Below are 15,080 nucleotides of genomic sequence, written 5' to 3' on the forward strand. Positions count from 1 at the left end.
TGTGTTTGTCAAAAGGCTTTGCCTATTGTTTAGGATGACATTGCTTTTGCTTAGGTATACTTTGACTTCACTCTACAGGGAGAAATGACCCTCTGCTTACTAGCCTAACTGTACAAGGAGTCCTGTAGTTGTATGTCTGAATAGGAGTGTAGTGAGTGATATGAATCATTATATGCCTCCTCTGAGTCTTTAGAACAGCGACTATTCTTGAGAAGTTCTTAAATGCATTTTAGACCCGGACAGAGGCTGGGCTCCCCTGTGACTAGTAAATATATGGCCAGGGTCATTGTGCAGTCAATATGGTAAACTGCTTAGCACAGCAAGCATCCTGGGAGAGTATGGGAGTGAGGCGAGGGAAGGGTAGATTCAGAGTAAATGGATTTGGAGATCTGTTTTGACAGGTGGCCAGATGTGACAATTACCAGGGTAAAGGTGGCCGTCATTTGCACACTCAGAACACCTGCCTGTGCTTCCACGGAGAGATTGTGTGTCACTAGCCAAACACCAGCCAGGAGCCCATCCTACAGCACCCCAATACCAAAGGCCCCATACCATAACATAGCCATCCTCCTCACAGTCCTAAAATAAAGGAAACACCAACATAAAGTGTATTAATAGGGCGTTGGGCCACTACAAGCCAGAACAGCTTCATTGCACCTTGGCATAGATTCTACAAGTGTCTGGAACTCTATTGGAGGGATGTGACAACATTCTTCCATGGGAAATTCCATAATTTGGTGTTTTGTTAACTGTTATCTAAGGCGCCGCTCAAGAATCTCAAATAAATGTTCAATTGGGTTGTGATCTGGTGACTGAGATGGCCATGGCATATGGTTTACATAATTGTCATGCTCATCAAACCATTCAGTGACCACCCATCCCTATGGATGGGGCATTGTTAATCTATGGGGGCATTGTCATGGTAGCCAAAATAATGGCCTGCCCAGAATTTTATATATGACCCTAAGTATGATGGGATGTTAATTGCTTAATTAACAACACCTGTGTGGAAGGACCTGCTTCCAATATACTTTGCATTCCTCATTTACTCAAGTGTTCCCATTATTCTTTCAGTTACCTGTAGTTTTAGTGCATATGTAGTATACCGCCATCTAGAGGCTAAATATTGCTATTGCTGCAACTTCTCAGTTGCAAAAAAAAAATCTGAATGATCATGCTGTTACAAGAATCACACTCCAGAATGAAGTACGATGTCAGGAGTTGACTCTTTAATGTGGACTGGTGGAAAGGGTGTGTATTCAGGCCTACACTCTGAAATTATGAAGTCCTTGAGTTGGTGATAGTTGTTTTGCTTTGTGGAAAGTTTATAACGAGACAGAGGAAGTGGATGAGGGAGAAAGAGGGAGGGGTGTGAGTGAAACAGAGAGGGGGAGGTTTGAATGACTCTAGGGAGGCTACTATTACAAATCAAGACTCTGAGAGGGAGCAGAGAGACAGAGGGAGCCCTACACAAATGTTTGACCGAGCCCTACAAAGACGAAGGATAGGAGAGCGAGACAGAGAGGTTGAGAAGGAGACTATGTTATCCAAGGACATTCTACTCATCTCTCATCACCAAGGATACAGTACTGTGACCAGAAAGGAGATCTGAGGATTGACACAATTATACTGATTTGAAGTTGTTCAAGCAGTCAACAAGAGGAGCAGCTCTCAACCTGTGGTAAGAGCATTCAGCTGGAAAACGTAACATCTGCATGTTTCTTAATACCATACATACAGTATGCCAGTGCTATGATCACTCACATTATAATAAAATAAAACTAATGTTCTTTACTTTGGGGTATAAGTTATTGGATGGGCCATACATTTTTTGAATAGATCAGAGACGCTGGCATGCTATTTCACTCTCATCATCTCAAAATAACAACCTCAGCTGGTCATCACCTTTGTCTTAATTGAAGCAATAAGGCCTGGGGGGGTGTGGTATATGTCCAATATATCACAGCTAAGGGCTGTTTTTATGCACAATGCAACGTGGAGTGCCTGGACACAGCCATTAGCCGTGTTATATTGGCCATATATCAAACCCCTGAGGTGCTTTATTGCTATTATAAATGTTTTACACACGTAATTAGAGCAGTTAAAATAAATGTTTTGTCATACCCTTGGTATACGGTTTGATATTCCCCGTCTGTCACCCAATCAGCATTCAGGCCTCAAACCACCCAGGTAATAATTTTCATTTTAGCATGTTTACCAATTAAAATAATGGCACTATGCTTTTAAGAATGTGTGAGTTCTGTCCTTTCTTTCTGTGTGTGTGAGCGTATGTATGCCCAGGTGAACATTTTGTCTCTGTGTGTGAGCGTGTGTATGCCCAGGTGAACATTTTGTCTCTGTGTGTGAGCGTGTGTATGCCCAGGTGAACATTTTGTCTGTGTGTGTGAGCGTGTGTATGCCCAGGTGAACATTTTGTCTGTGTGTGTGAGCGTGTGTATGCCCAGGTGAACATTTTGTCTCTGTGTGTGAGAATGCATGCATCTGAGAGTAGAGCAGGGTCAGTGCTTTAATGATGGGTAGGTCCCAGTCATGACATCATCCCTGCTGGGCAGAAATGGTGGGTGGGGATTCTCCCTCAGAGGGCCTTTCTCACACTGGCTCTATGCTGAGTTCATTACAGTATTACCCTCAAATCGAAAAACATGTTCCACCGAGAGAGGCTGCCTTTAACGTAAATAGCCCTAATTAATTATGGGGGGCCAGGGGGTATCTATTTCACAGTGCTGGCTGAGCTTATGTAGTATGTGAATTTGTGTGTGTATGTTCATTGGGGGGCCTTTGTGTGTGTGTGTGTGTGTGTGTGTGTGTGTGTGTGTGTGTGTGTGTGTGTGTGTGTGTGTGTGTGTGTGTGTGTGTGTGTGTGTGTGTGTGTGTGTGTGTGTGTGTGTGTGTGTGTGTGTGTGTGTGTGTGTGTGTGTTGGATTATAAAGCACTTGCATGTGTGAGAATAAAGCATTTACACAAACGATTTATATTGTGTTCCGTGGTTTGTGATTCCCCTGATCATGATCTTCAAGTCTTCCATTTTCAGGACAGAGTGTTCATTCTGTATCTCTAAAATCTCACAACAAACGTTGCAGACTGTTTTTTAAACTCAACGCCATGGAAACCCAATGTTAGTTCCACTATTCCTAAACACACGTTATTGTCAGAGACACAGACGTGGAACAGATGTACAAACATACTGACACACAGAGCTAACATGCTCACGCGCAATTGCCCAGACCTACTATATACACACAACAACAAAGAGCAAAATTACAGACATTAATATACTCAGATCTCACAAATATCCATAACTGTACCTGTTTGAATCTATGGTTCGGGTTTTGTTACATTACTGTATACTCTGAATGTACAAAACATTAAGAACCCCTGCTCTTTCCATGACATAGACTGACCAGGTGAATCCAGGTGAAAGCTATGATCCCTCATTGATGTCACTTGCTAAATCCACTTCAATGAGTGTAGATGAAGGAGACCGCTTAAAGAATTGACACATGGATTGTGTATGTGTGCCATTCAGAGGACGAATGGGAAAATCAATACTAGGAAGGTGTTCCTAATGTTTGGTACACTCAGTTATTAACTACATTATACATGCTGAAGCTGAAGATAAACTCCCGGGCATTTTCCTGTATCAAGTTGAAGCTGGGTTTCCCAAGTCGTTCAGTGCATAATGTTCAAGCCACTGAGCTATAAATTATCAAGCCGGCTAGCCAGCTAAACAGACATCTCTGCAACGCATCTGTTTAAAGTCACGTACACAAGAATGCTCAACCAATCACACGACACAACACTGGACTGGCCAAGGGCTGGCATTTGTTAGTTCGTCCATCACTCCAGTGACATTGACCATCCAGCCAACTTGACACAACTGTGGGAAGCATTAGAGTCAACATGGGCCAGCAACTCTGTGGAACACTTTCGCCCCTGGTAGAGTCCATGTCCCGATGAGTTGAGACTGTTCTGAGGGCAAAAGGGGGGGGTTGCCATTCAATACTAGGAAGGTGTTCCTAATGTTTGGTACACTCAGTGTATATTAACTACATTATACATGCTGAAGCTGAAGATACACTCCCGGGCATTTTTCCACAGCATTTTTCCACAGCTGCCAACCATTACCGCCATACATGCATATTGTTTACAGTATAATTACGATAGAGAATGAAATATAATTACTGTTATGAAGCATGTCTAACAACACTTGTGAAGTCAATTATGTTTCCATGTGGTGTGTAACTAAGTGTCTAACTGTATGATTTAAGCCTTATGACCTATCATGTTTCGCCAAATGGTATCCAGCTACAGTATGGTATCTAGCTACAGTATGGTACCTAGCTACAGTATGGTATCCAGCTACAGTATGGTACCTAGCTACAGTATGGTATCCAGCTACAGTATGGTATCTAGCTACAGTATGGTATCCAGCTACAGTATGGTATCCAGTTACTGTATGGTATCTAGCTACAGTATGGTATCCAGCTACAGTATGGTATCCAGCTACAGTATGGTATCTAGCTACACTATGGTATCTAGCTACAGTATGGTATCCAGCTACAGTATGGTATCTAGCTACAGTATGGTATCCAGCTACAGTATGGTATCCAGCTACAGTATGGTATCTAGCTACAGTATGGTATCCAGCTACAGTATGGTATCCAGCTACAGTATGGTATCCAACTACAGTATGCTATCCAGCTACAGTATGGTATCTAGCTACAGTATGGTACCTAGCTACAGTATGGTATCTAGCTACAGTATGGTATCTAGCTACAGTATGGTATCCAGCTACAGTATGGTATCCAGCTACAGTATGGTATCTAGCTACAGTATGGTATCCAGCTACAGTATGGTATCCAGCTACAGTATGGTATCTAGCTACAGTATGGTACCTAGCTACAGTATGGTATCCAGCTACAGTATGGTATCCAGCTACAGTATGGTATCCAGCTACAGTATGGTATCCAGCTACAGTATGGTATCTAGCTACAGTATGGTATCCAGCTACAGTATGGTATCTAGCTACAGTATGGTATCCAGCTACAGTATGGTATCCAGCTACAGTATGGTATCCAGCTACAGTATGGTATCTAGCTACAGTATTGGTTCCAGGGGAGAAAGGTTTCCATGATGTGGTCTCTTATATCCCATCCATACAGTCACTTGATGACCCCTGGTTTGCTGCCCAGTCATTACAGAACCAAAGTTACCTTTCTTTCGCTCTCTTTTTAAACCATCATTTATCTCATTGCTAAGTGCAATCATCAACTCTTTCAATAACATGATTGTTATTGTTTTCTATCAATGTTTCTTAGATCCAAGAGCAGATAACATGGCTGTGTTTCTGTGCGAGTCTGTGTCCAGAGGGTTATTTCAGCCTTGGGTTGCACTGACATAGTTGTTCTGGCTGTTGTGTCATAACTAAGGAATGCATTGACAAAATGGAATTGGCTTGGAAGCGAGGCAAATGCTTCTCTCACTGCTGCAGCCGCTAACACATTAATGCGACTGGGGGGGCTGACAACAGAGAGGAAGAGAAAAAGAGTGTCCAAAACGCAGCGTTGTCCATTAGGACCCACATCTGGCGCTGTGGCTGTAGTTTGGCAGGAGAGAGGTGCGGTGCGTGATCTTGATTCCTTCATATGTTATTTTACAGGGGAATCTGCTGTGTTTTATAGTGCTGTGTCTAATGCTTATTATTTTAGCAGGTTCCTGTGTTTAGTCCCTCCGACCTTATCTCAGTCTGTCTGTTGGAGAGCTGACACTAGAACATGCTCCTCTCCCGCCAGGACACTGCTGTGTTTTCATTTCTGGTCGGCTCTAATAACTGGAATCTAAACTGGGCTGTTTCTCAACTTAGAAGAAAGTTTCCAGATTTGTTAGATTAATATCCACTCAGATCATGCACACTCTGCCATTATAAGAGAATGTCACCCGTTTGTGAATGTGGTCATTTGAGGTTGTGTATCACGTACTCTACAGTAGGTCTGATGAGGTGGCGGTCGTTTTCTTTTCTCTCTACAGAGCTGAGGATGTGGCGATTGGTAGGCATGGCCTTTCTGTGCCAGTGTGTGATTGGCCAGCTGCTGGAGGCCAAGGTGAGAGGAGCTCCACCTCGTCTGATCTGCAGTGTTCCGGGGTTGCCAGGGACACCAGGTAAACCTGGCCCAAACGGGCCTCCAGGGGCCAACGGGAACGTAGGAATCCCAGGAAGAGACGGCAGAGATGGCAGGAGAGGAGAGAAAGGAGAGAAGGGCGGAGCAGGTACAGTACTGACCTTATCTAATTCCATAAAACATATATAATCAAGTTAGAGTCGCTAGCTTGTAGAACTACTGTATTTTAGCTGGCTTGCCTGCTGGCAAAGTTAATAGACTTTAGAAAAGCAAGCAATTACTAAATGTACTGAAGTTTGCAGAGAAGCATATTTAGTTTTTTTTTTTTTTGTGCCACCCGTCAGGAATATACAGACAGCTCAAGAGATCTGATTAGATATGAAGAAAAATAACCGTATTTTTAACATAGAATTAAGCAATGATAATGATGATTATGATTATAATGATTATGGCTCTAGATTGCAGGAAAACGCTGTTTCAGGTGAAAAATGCAAATTCTCCAACTTACAGACCGGAGACCTAGCCCCCCTCCAGCTCCCCCCCAGCCATCCTCACGTACTTTGTGCCCCCTCGGATTTTTGGGGTAGATGACGCCCCTGCACACAGTTCAAATATTGACTCCTACTGTATATTTACTTATTGTCTACTTTACCTCCACGAACACGCCATGGCCTTTGGCAGTAAGTAAATATATAAACATTATAACGATTGCATTGAAAGACAAGTTTACACCACCAAAGATACATTTCAGTCCTTTTTAATTATCCTAACCCAAGCATTTCACAATCTGAATCTGCCCTGCAGATGGGTTTGCTTTCAGGACATTAAAGAGGCTTCAGTGATTGATGTAGAAGACAAATGGGACCCTCCAGTGATCTCTGAAATGGTGTTTATTAATCATGATCAAACTACATCAGCTACACAGCCATATTTCACCAGGGAGACCATGAGCCAGACAGAAAAAGTGACGTGATGTGTGGTTTAAATCAAAACTACCTCTACCAGGTGTTTTTCTAAGACCAAGGTTTCTATGTGTCTGAGCTTCCCAGGCAGTTCCCTTTATTTGGGGTGTGTTCATATTTGTCCCAATGGTTGGATGCCTGGTTCTAATGCCTTTGGAGTGATCCAAAATATAATATTTTATATGGGTCAAGGAAGCTGAAATATTTGGAAGAACAAAGTTAAATCACTGCCTCTGTTTTTTTGTTTTTATTGTCAGTGTCTGTTAGTGTCATCCAAGTGCAACACGGCTTTAAGACAAACCTTGTTTCAGATCCAATACGTACTATATCAATGACCTGTAAATGTCAGGCTCACAGTACCTGCATTCTGCATGATGTTCTTTTATAGACCTACACATTTAAAAGGAACCTAGGCATGCAAATACCACACGGACTCTTTCTCACACACACATCAGAATAGCACACATGTTTTCACACATTCAGTACATGCATACACATGCATCCTGTTCATTCTTTCCTAGCTCCAATACAATTATTGTGTGATGGTTTGGTTTGATACAATCCCAGATTTGACGACACTGTACAACAGTCAGTGCAGTAGTAAAACATAGATTGTGGCTAGACTCCAAGGGCGACATAATAACCGAGGATGGCTGTGAGGCACTGAGCAGTGGTGGAAAAAGTACCCAATTTTCATACTTGAGTAAAAGTATAGATATCTTAATAGAAAGTTACTCAAGTAAAAGTGAAAGTCACCCAGTAAAATACTACTTGAGTGAAAGTCTAAAAGTATTTGGTTCTAAATATACTTAAGCATCAAAAGTAAAAGTCTAAATAATTTCAAATTCCTAAAATAAAGCAAACCAGACGCCACCATTTTCTTGTTTTTAAAATGTACGGATAGCCAGCGGTACACACGAACACTCAGACATAATTTACAAACAATGCATTTGTGTTTAGTGAGTCCTCCAGATCAGAGGTAGTAGGATTGACCATGTGTTCTCTTGATAAGTGTGTTTAGTGAGTCTGCCAGATCAGAGGCAGTAGGGATGACCATGTGTTCTCTTGATAAGTGTGTTTAGTGAGTCTGCCAGATCAGAGGCAGTAGGGATGACCATGTGTTCTCTTGATAAGTGTGTGAATTTGACAATTTTTCTGTTCTGCTAAGCACTCAACATGTAACGAGTACTTTTGAGTGTCAGGGAAAATGTATGGAGTAAAAATTACATTATTTTCTTTAGGAATGTAGTGAAGTAAAAGTAAAAGTAGTCAAAAATATAAATAGTAAAGAAATTTACAGATACCCCCAAAAAACTCCTTAAATAGTTCTTTAAAGTATGTTTACTTAAGTACTTTACACCACTGGCACTGAGCCTATTCACTAATCCTTAAGTAGTAGGGTTTTACATGCAGGGAATCAGCTTACTCATATTACAAATAATCCAACAATGCTGGTCAAATGTGATAATAACTGTTCAAGTATGTGTCAATGACAATACACAGCTGGAGTTACAGTCAGTCAGAACACCAACTGTCTCCATTTCAGGGGTAAAAGGGAAAGTCGGCCCAACGGGTAAACTTGGCCAGCGGGGTGACCGGGGTCCTGGTGGGAAGAGGGGTCCTGGTGGAGAGAGCGGGAACAGGGGCCTACCGGGTCCTCCAGGGCCCCTTGGGAAGAAAGGGGACATGGGCCAGCGAGGGGAAAGGGGGATGGCAGGAGTCTGCCGGTGTGGCAGCCTGGTGCCTAAAGCAGCCTTCTCTGTGGGAATCACCAGCAGTTACCCTGCTGAGAAGGAACCTATCAAGTTCAACAAGGTCCTCTTCAATGAGGGCGGCCACTACAACCCAGAGACGGGCAAGTTCATCTGTGCCTACCCAGGCATCTACTACTTCTCCTATGACATCACACTGGCCAACAAGCATCTGGCCATCGGGCTGGTGCAGAACGGACAGTACCGCATCAAGACATTTGACGCAAACACAGGAAACCATGACGTGGCCTCCGGGTCCTTAGTAATGTTCCTGAACCCAGAAGACGAGGTGTGGCTGGAGATCTTCTTCAAGGACCAGAATGGCCTGTTTGCAGACGCAGGGTGGTCTGACAGCCTGTTCTCTGGATTCCTGATATATGCAGACACCAACTACCTGGACTCACTAGCAGAGGACTACGCATAGTGACTTATTACAATCAATAAAGAACTGAGAGGACTGAGTTTATAGCCTCCCCTTGATGCATTTACAGTATCTATTTCATCATGTTTTATTTATATTCTATATAAATACAGTGAGCTCCAAAAGTATTGGGACAGCGACATTTTTGTTGTTGTTGTTGTTTTGGCTCTGTATTCCCGCACATTGGATTTGAAATGATACATGAGGTTAAAGTGCAGACTGCCAACTTTAATTTGAGGGTTTTTTCATCCATATCGAATGAACCGTTTACAAATTACAGCAGTTTTTGTACATAGTCCCCCCATTTAAGCGGACCAAAAGTATTGGGACAAATTCACTTATATGTGTATTAAAGTAGTAAAAAGTTATGTATTTGGTCCCTATTCATAGCACGCAATGATTACATTAAGCTTCTGACTCAACAAATTTGTTGGATGCATTTGCTGTTTGTTTTGGTTGTGTTCTAGATTATTACGTGGCCAATAGAAAATAATGGTAAATAATGGATTGTGTCATTTTGGATTCACTTTTATTGTAAATAAGAATATAATATGTTTCTAAACACTTCAACATTAAAGTGGATGTTACCAGGATTACGGATAATCCTGAATGAATCGTGTGTAATGATGAGTGAGAAATGATGAGGCATACATTTTAAAAATGTTAACCTCCCCATTATTGTAAAGGTTGTCTTGGGGGTATGATATTTGTGAGTCTGTAACCTTCTCTCTTATCATTATTCACAATTCATTCTGGATGTGTGTGTATGACCTTGTGTGTTTTGGGGTAAAGTCACGTAGGAAACCATTTTTGTTTGGTGAAAGTAAGTTTTTTGGGAGAAAAATATCTAAGTATCTAAGTGATAATAAGCTATGATTTATATGTTTCATGAATACATGTTATGATATTTACTTCAGTCCGTAATGAGTCTGCCCTGTACCTTATTTTCAAAAGTATTGAATAGTATGAGTTGAATACTATTAGAGTTTAAGGCACAAGTATTGTACTGTTTTTAAGTGTGGTGATATGATATAGATGCTCAATCGCAAAAGTGTAATGTAACACAGATGTTAAACACATTACTGAACACTGGCTGTAATAAACCACTTCATCCCCATCAGCACAATCATTACACTTCACTATCTTCATAATATCCCACATAACACTACAGGTATGGCAGATAGTCTGACTCTGCAGAGAAGTAATCAAGTCATCTACTGTATCTCTACTATCCAGAGATTACCATTGTGGTCTGGTCCAGCTGAATGAAAGCGGTGTGTCTTGGACTCTTCCCTGTGTTTTTTTGGCATGATCACTGGAATTTGAGAAGCTATTTGTGTTCTTGTTATGTTTACCATCGGAAAATAGGTATTTTCTCATTTAATAAAAATTCTGCAGGTGAGTATGGGAGTATGGAGAGGTTGGGAGCCCATAAACACGGAAACAAATCTGTACCGACATGAGAGGCGTGTGTGTGTGTTGTTTCTAATTCAGCTGTAGCATGTCGAGCCTTTGGGGAAATACAGTTCTAAAACACATATATGAGAGAGAAGAGAGGGAGAGGGTCCCTGTTGCATGTGTGCTTCTGGAGAGTGTTACTAAACTATGCAGTGTTCATCCCTTTTTGGATCTAAACTGATGGGAAGATACAATGTTGCCAAATAGTCTTGCCAGAATTTAGTTAATAATGCTACAAGACAAGAATATGTCAGATTTTATTACTGATCTGGTATTTGATTATTGGATTTAGAGGACCATTTTCTATGACACATGTAATTATTGTACATTGTAAGTGTTCATTTGAAAAGTCTAATATCATGATGTTAATCCACACAATCTTCCATTCAAATCACCAAATGAGGGGGAGTGGGGACCATGAAAGACCATGAAGATTGATCCTCTGAGCAACTGCTGTACGCATCGAGATACCATTCGACAAACGGAGGCAAACCTGTGAGACTTTACGGACACCGTAGAATGTGACGCAATCACTGTTCGATGATTGACAAATCCGTGCATCAATGAAAATCCTAGATGTCTGGGCGAGAATAGGATACAATACTAGAGTGAACCAATGTGTTTGCAAGGTTGTTCGATGAGTAGTTGATCTCGTTACTAAGCAGCAGCAATAGCAGTAAGCCTGTATGTTCTAGTTATCTAGAGGGAGAAATTAGTCACATTTTTGTTGTCCAATGGATAGTCTTTTTACCTCCAGGTTTGTACACATAGTCTTCAGTTTTTGTATATCGAATAGTTGTCTTATAATATTACCCGAGGACACCTTTGTAGTTGTTTATCAGCCCAATGGACTGTAGGCTAAATATTATATCGTTTTCACAACATTGTCTGAGCTCGATGGCTTTTACCTAGCTAAATTACATTATAGAATGTTTGTTCGCCTTTGTTCCACAGAGCGGTACATTTTGTTACACTGTTGATTATTTGTTACACGCTCTAGTAACGGTTACAATGTTTCATTTGTTGCACGCTCAAATTAAACTGTTACAATGTTTCATTTGTTGCACACTCAAATTAAACTGTTGCAATGTTTCATTGCAGAATCAATCTCGTTCGACAAGATATAATGTAGCGGTTCTCATTAGGGATACCAGTAGATTTAAAGTTTAAAACCAAGCCATTTAAAGTTGAACTTCTTCCCATCATCAATATGGCCTCCTCAAGGTAACTGTCAAATTGCTTTAACTTTTTATTTTTTAGAAACATACACTGCTCAAAAAAATTAAGGGAACACTAAAATAACACATCCTAGATCTGAATGAATGAAATATTCTTATTAAATACTTTTTTCTTTACATAGTTGAATGTGCTGACAAAAGAATCACACAAAAATTATCAATGGAAATCAAATTTATCAACCCATGGAGGTCTGGATTTGGAGTCACACTCAAAATTTAAAGTCGAAAACCACACTACAGGCTGATCCAACTTTGATGTAATGTCCTTAAAACAAGTCAAAATGAGGCTCAGTGGTGTCTGTGGCCTCCACGTGCCTGTATGACCTCCCTACAACGCCTGGGCATGCTCCTGATGAGGTGGCGGATGGTCTCCTGAGGGATCTCCTCCCAGACCTGGACTAAAGCATCCGCCAACTCCTGGACAATCTGTGGTGCAACGTGGCGTTGGTGGATGGAGACATGATGTCCCAGATGTGCTCAATTGGATTCAGGTCTGGGGAACGGGCGGGCCAGTCCATAGCATCAATGCCTTCCTCTTGCAGGAACTGCTGACACACTCCAGCCACATGAGGTCTAGCATTGTCTTGCATTAGGAGTTGTTGTTGCCCTCCTACGGCCTCCTCCACGTCTCCTGGTGTACTGGCCTGTCTCCTGGTAGCGCCTCCATGCTCTGCACACTACGCTGACCGACACAGCAAACCTTCTTGCCACAGCTTGCATTGATGTGCCATCCTGGATGAGCTGCACTACCTGAGCTACTTGTGTGGGTTGTAGACTCCGTCTCATGCTACCACTAGAGTGAAAGCACCGCCAGCATTCAAAAGTGACCAAAACATCAGCCAGGAAGCATAGGAACTGAGAAGTGGTCTGTGGTCACCACCTGCAGAACCACTCCTTTATTGGGGGTGTCTTGCTAATTGCCTATAATTTCCACCTGTTGTCTATTCCATTTGCACAACAGCATGTGAAATTTATTGTCAATCAGTGTTGCTTCCTAAGTGGACAGTTTGATTTCACAGAAGTGTGATTGACTTGGAGTTACATTGTGTTGTTTAAGTGTTCCCTTTATTTTTTTGAGCAGTGTATTTACTTAGCATTTGCATTGGGTTGCCCTGACCATAGTATTAGTTCTTGTTGAATGAATAGAAATAGACTATGCATAGCATGCCTAATTTGCTTGTTAAACTGTCCTCCATTTCAGTGATCTTCGGGAGAAATTACGAAAGAAACGACGGGCGCTACAACAGACTCTGCAGGTCAAAGACGACGTGGATACAGATACCCAGGTAGTGCATAACATACAGTCAGTCATATACAATCGCTCGGACTAGTTTGCTGCTGAGGTTTTGAGAGTATCTCCAAATGTATTGTTGTCATAGCGCTTCACTCTAGTAACAAAACTGACCCACTATGTGCCTACCATTACTCTACATTCAATTGAAATCAAATCCAATTTTACTAGTCACATGCGCCGAATACAACAGGTATAGACATTACAGTGAAATGCTTACTTACGAGCACCTAACCAACAATGCAGTTTAAACAAAATACGGATAAGAATAAGAAATAAAAGTAACAAGTAATTAAAGAGCAGCAGTAAAATAACAATAGCGAGACTATATACAAGGGGATACCGGTACAGAGTCAATGTGTGGGGGCACCAGTTAGTTGAGGTAATATGTACATGTAGGTAGAGTTATTAAAGTGACTATGCATAGATGATAACAGAGAGTAGCAGTGGTGTAAAAGAGAGGGGAGGGGAGGCAATGCAAATAGTCTGGGTAGCCAATTGATTAGGTGTTCAGGAGTCTTATGGCTTGGGGGTAGAAGCTGTTTAGAAGCCTCTTGGACCTAGACTTGGTGCTCCGATCTTGCCGTGCGGTAGCAGAGAGAAAAATCTATGCCTAGGGTGGCTGGAGACTTTGACAATTTTTAGGGCCTTCCTCTGACACCGCTTGGTATAGAGGTCCTGGATGGCAGGAAGCTTGGCCCCAGTGATGTACTGGGCCACTCGCACTACCCTCTGTAGTGCCTTGCGGTCGTAGGCCAAGCAGTTGCCATACCAGGCAGTGACGCAACCAGTCAGGATGCTCTCGATGGTGCAGCTGTAGAACCTTTTGAGGATCTGAGGACCCATGCCAAATCTTTTCAGTCTCCCGAGGGGGAATAGGTTTTGTCGTGCCCTCTTCATTACTGTCTTGGTGTGCTAGGACTATGTTAGTTTGTTGATGATGTGGACACCAAGGAACATGAAACTCTCAACCTGCTCCGCTACAGCCCTGTAGATGAAAATGGGGGTGTGCTCAGTCCTCTCTTTCCTGTAGTCCACAATCATCTCCTTTGTCTTGGTTACGTTGAGGGAGAGGTTGTTTTCCTGGCATCATACGGCCAGGTCTCTGACCTCCCTATAGGCTGTCTCGTCGTTGTCAGTGATAAGGCCTACCACTGTTGTGTCATGGGAAAACTTAATGATGTTGTTGGAGTCATGCTTGGCCGTGCTGTCATGAGTGAACAGGGAGTACAGGAGGGGACTGAGCACGCACCCCTGAGGGGCCCCTGTGTTGAGGATCAGCGTGGCGGATGCGTTGCTACCTACCCTTATCACCTGGGTGCGACCTGTCAGGAAGTCCAGGATCCAGTTGCAGAGGGAGTTGTTTATTCCCAGGGTCCTTAGCTTCTTGATGATCTTTGAGGGCACTATGGTGTTGAATGCTGAGCTGTAGTCAATGAATAGCATTCTCAAATAGGTGTCCCTTTTGTCCAGGTGGGAAAGGGCAGTGTGGAGTGCAATAGACATTGCATCATCTGTGGATCTGTTGGTGCGGTATGCAAATTTGGGTGGGTCTATGGTATCTGGGATAATGGTGTTGATGTGAGCCATGACCAGCCTTTCAAAGCACTTCATGGCTACAGATGTGAGTGCTACGGGTCTGTAGTCGTTTAGGCAGGTTAGCTTAGTGTTCTTGGGCACAGGCACTATGGTGGTCTGCTTAAAACATGTTGGTATTACAGACTCGGACAGGGAGAGGATGAAAATGTCAGTGAAGACACTTGCCAGTTGGTCAGCGCATGCTCGCAGTACACATCCTGATAATCCGTCTGGACCTGCG

The 15,080-nt window shown here is 42.4% G+C and overlaps 2 protein-coding genes across 8 annotated transcripts in view; both read left to right on the forward strand.

The window, feature by feature from the left end:
• The first annotated feature begins 1,278 nt into the window (after nucleotides 1–1,278).
• Nucleotides 1,279–10,394, forward strand: LOC129869659 (complement C1q tumor necrosis factor-related protein 7-like). Its single transcript, XM_055944278.1, has 3 exons — nucleotides 1,279–1,681; nucleotides 6,049–6,288; nucleotides 8,649–10,394. The coding sequence occupies exons 2-3, from the start codon at nucleotides 6,057–6,059 to the stop codon at nucleotides 9,275–9,277; spliced, it is 861 nt and encodes a 286-aa protein (XP_055800253.1). The 5' UTR covers nucleotides 1,279–1,681; nucleotides 6,049–6,056; the 3' UTR covers nucleotides 9,278–10,394.
• A 972-nt stretch (nucleotides 10,395–11,366) lies between these two features.
• The window catches only part of cc2d2a (coiled-coil and C2 domain containing 2A), a 31,345-nt gene continuing 27,631 nt past the window's right edge, over nucleotides 11,367–15,080 (forward strand). For 5 of the 7 annotated variants that reach the window (XM_055944270.1, XM_055944272.1, XM_055944274.1 and 2 more), the window contains exons 1-2: nucleotides 11,367–11,489; nucleotides 13,172–13,256. In XM_055944270.1, coding sequence (XP_055800245.1) covers nucleotides 11,467–11,489; nucleotides 13,172–13,256 — 108 coding nt within the window. In that variant the 5' untranslated portion in view covers nucleotides 11,367–11,466. Of the gene's footprint in view, nucleotides 11,490–11,833; nucleotides 11,957–13,171; nucleotides 13,257–15,080 lie in introns of all 7 variants that reach the window. The other 2 variants (XM_055944271.1, XM_055944275.1) reach the window with 2 other exon arrangements.

This window comes from Salvelinus fontinalis, chromosome 14 (assembly GCF_029448725.1).
Source record: "Salvelinus fontinalis isolate EN_2023a chromosome 14, ASM2944872v1, whole genome shotgun sequence".
NCBI classification, from domain to species: Eukaryota; Metazoa; Chordata; class Actinopteri; order Salmoniformes; family Salmonidae; genus Salvelinus; species Salvelinus fontinalis.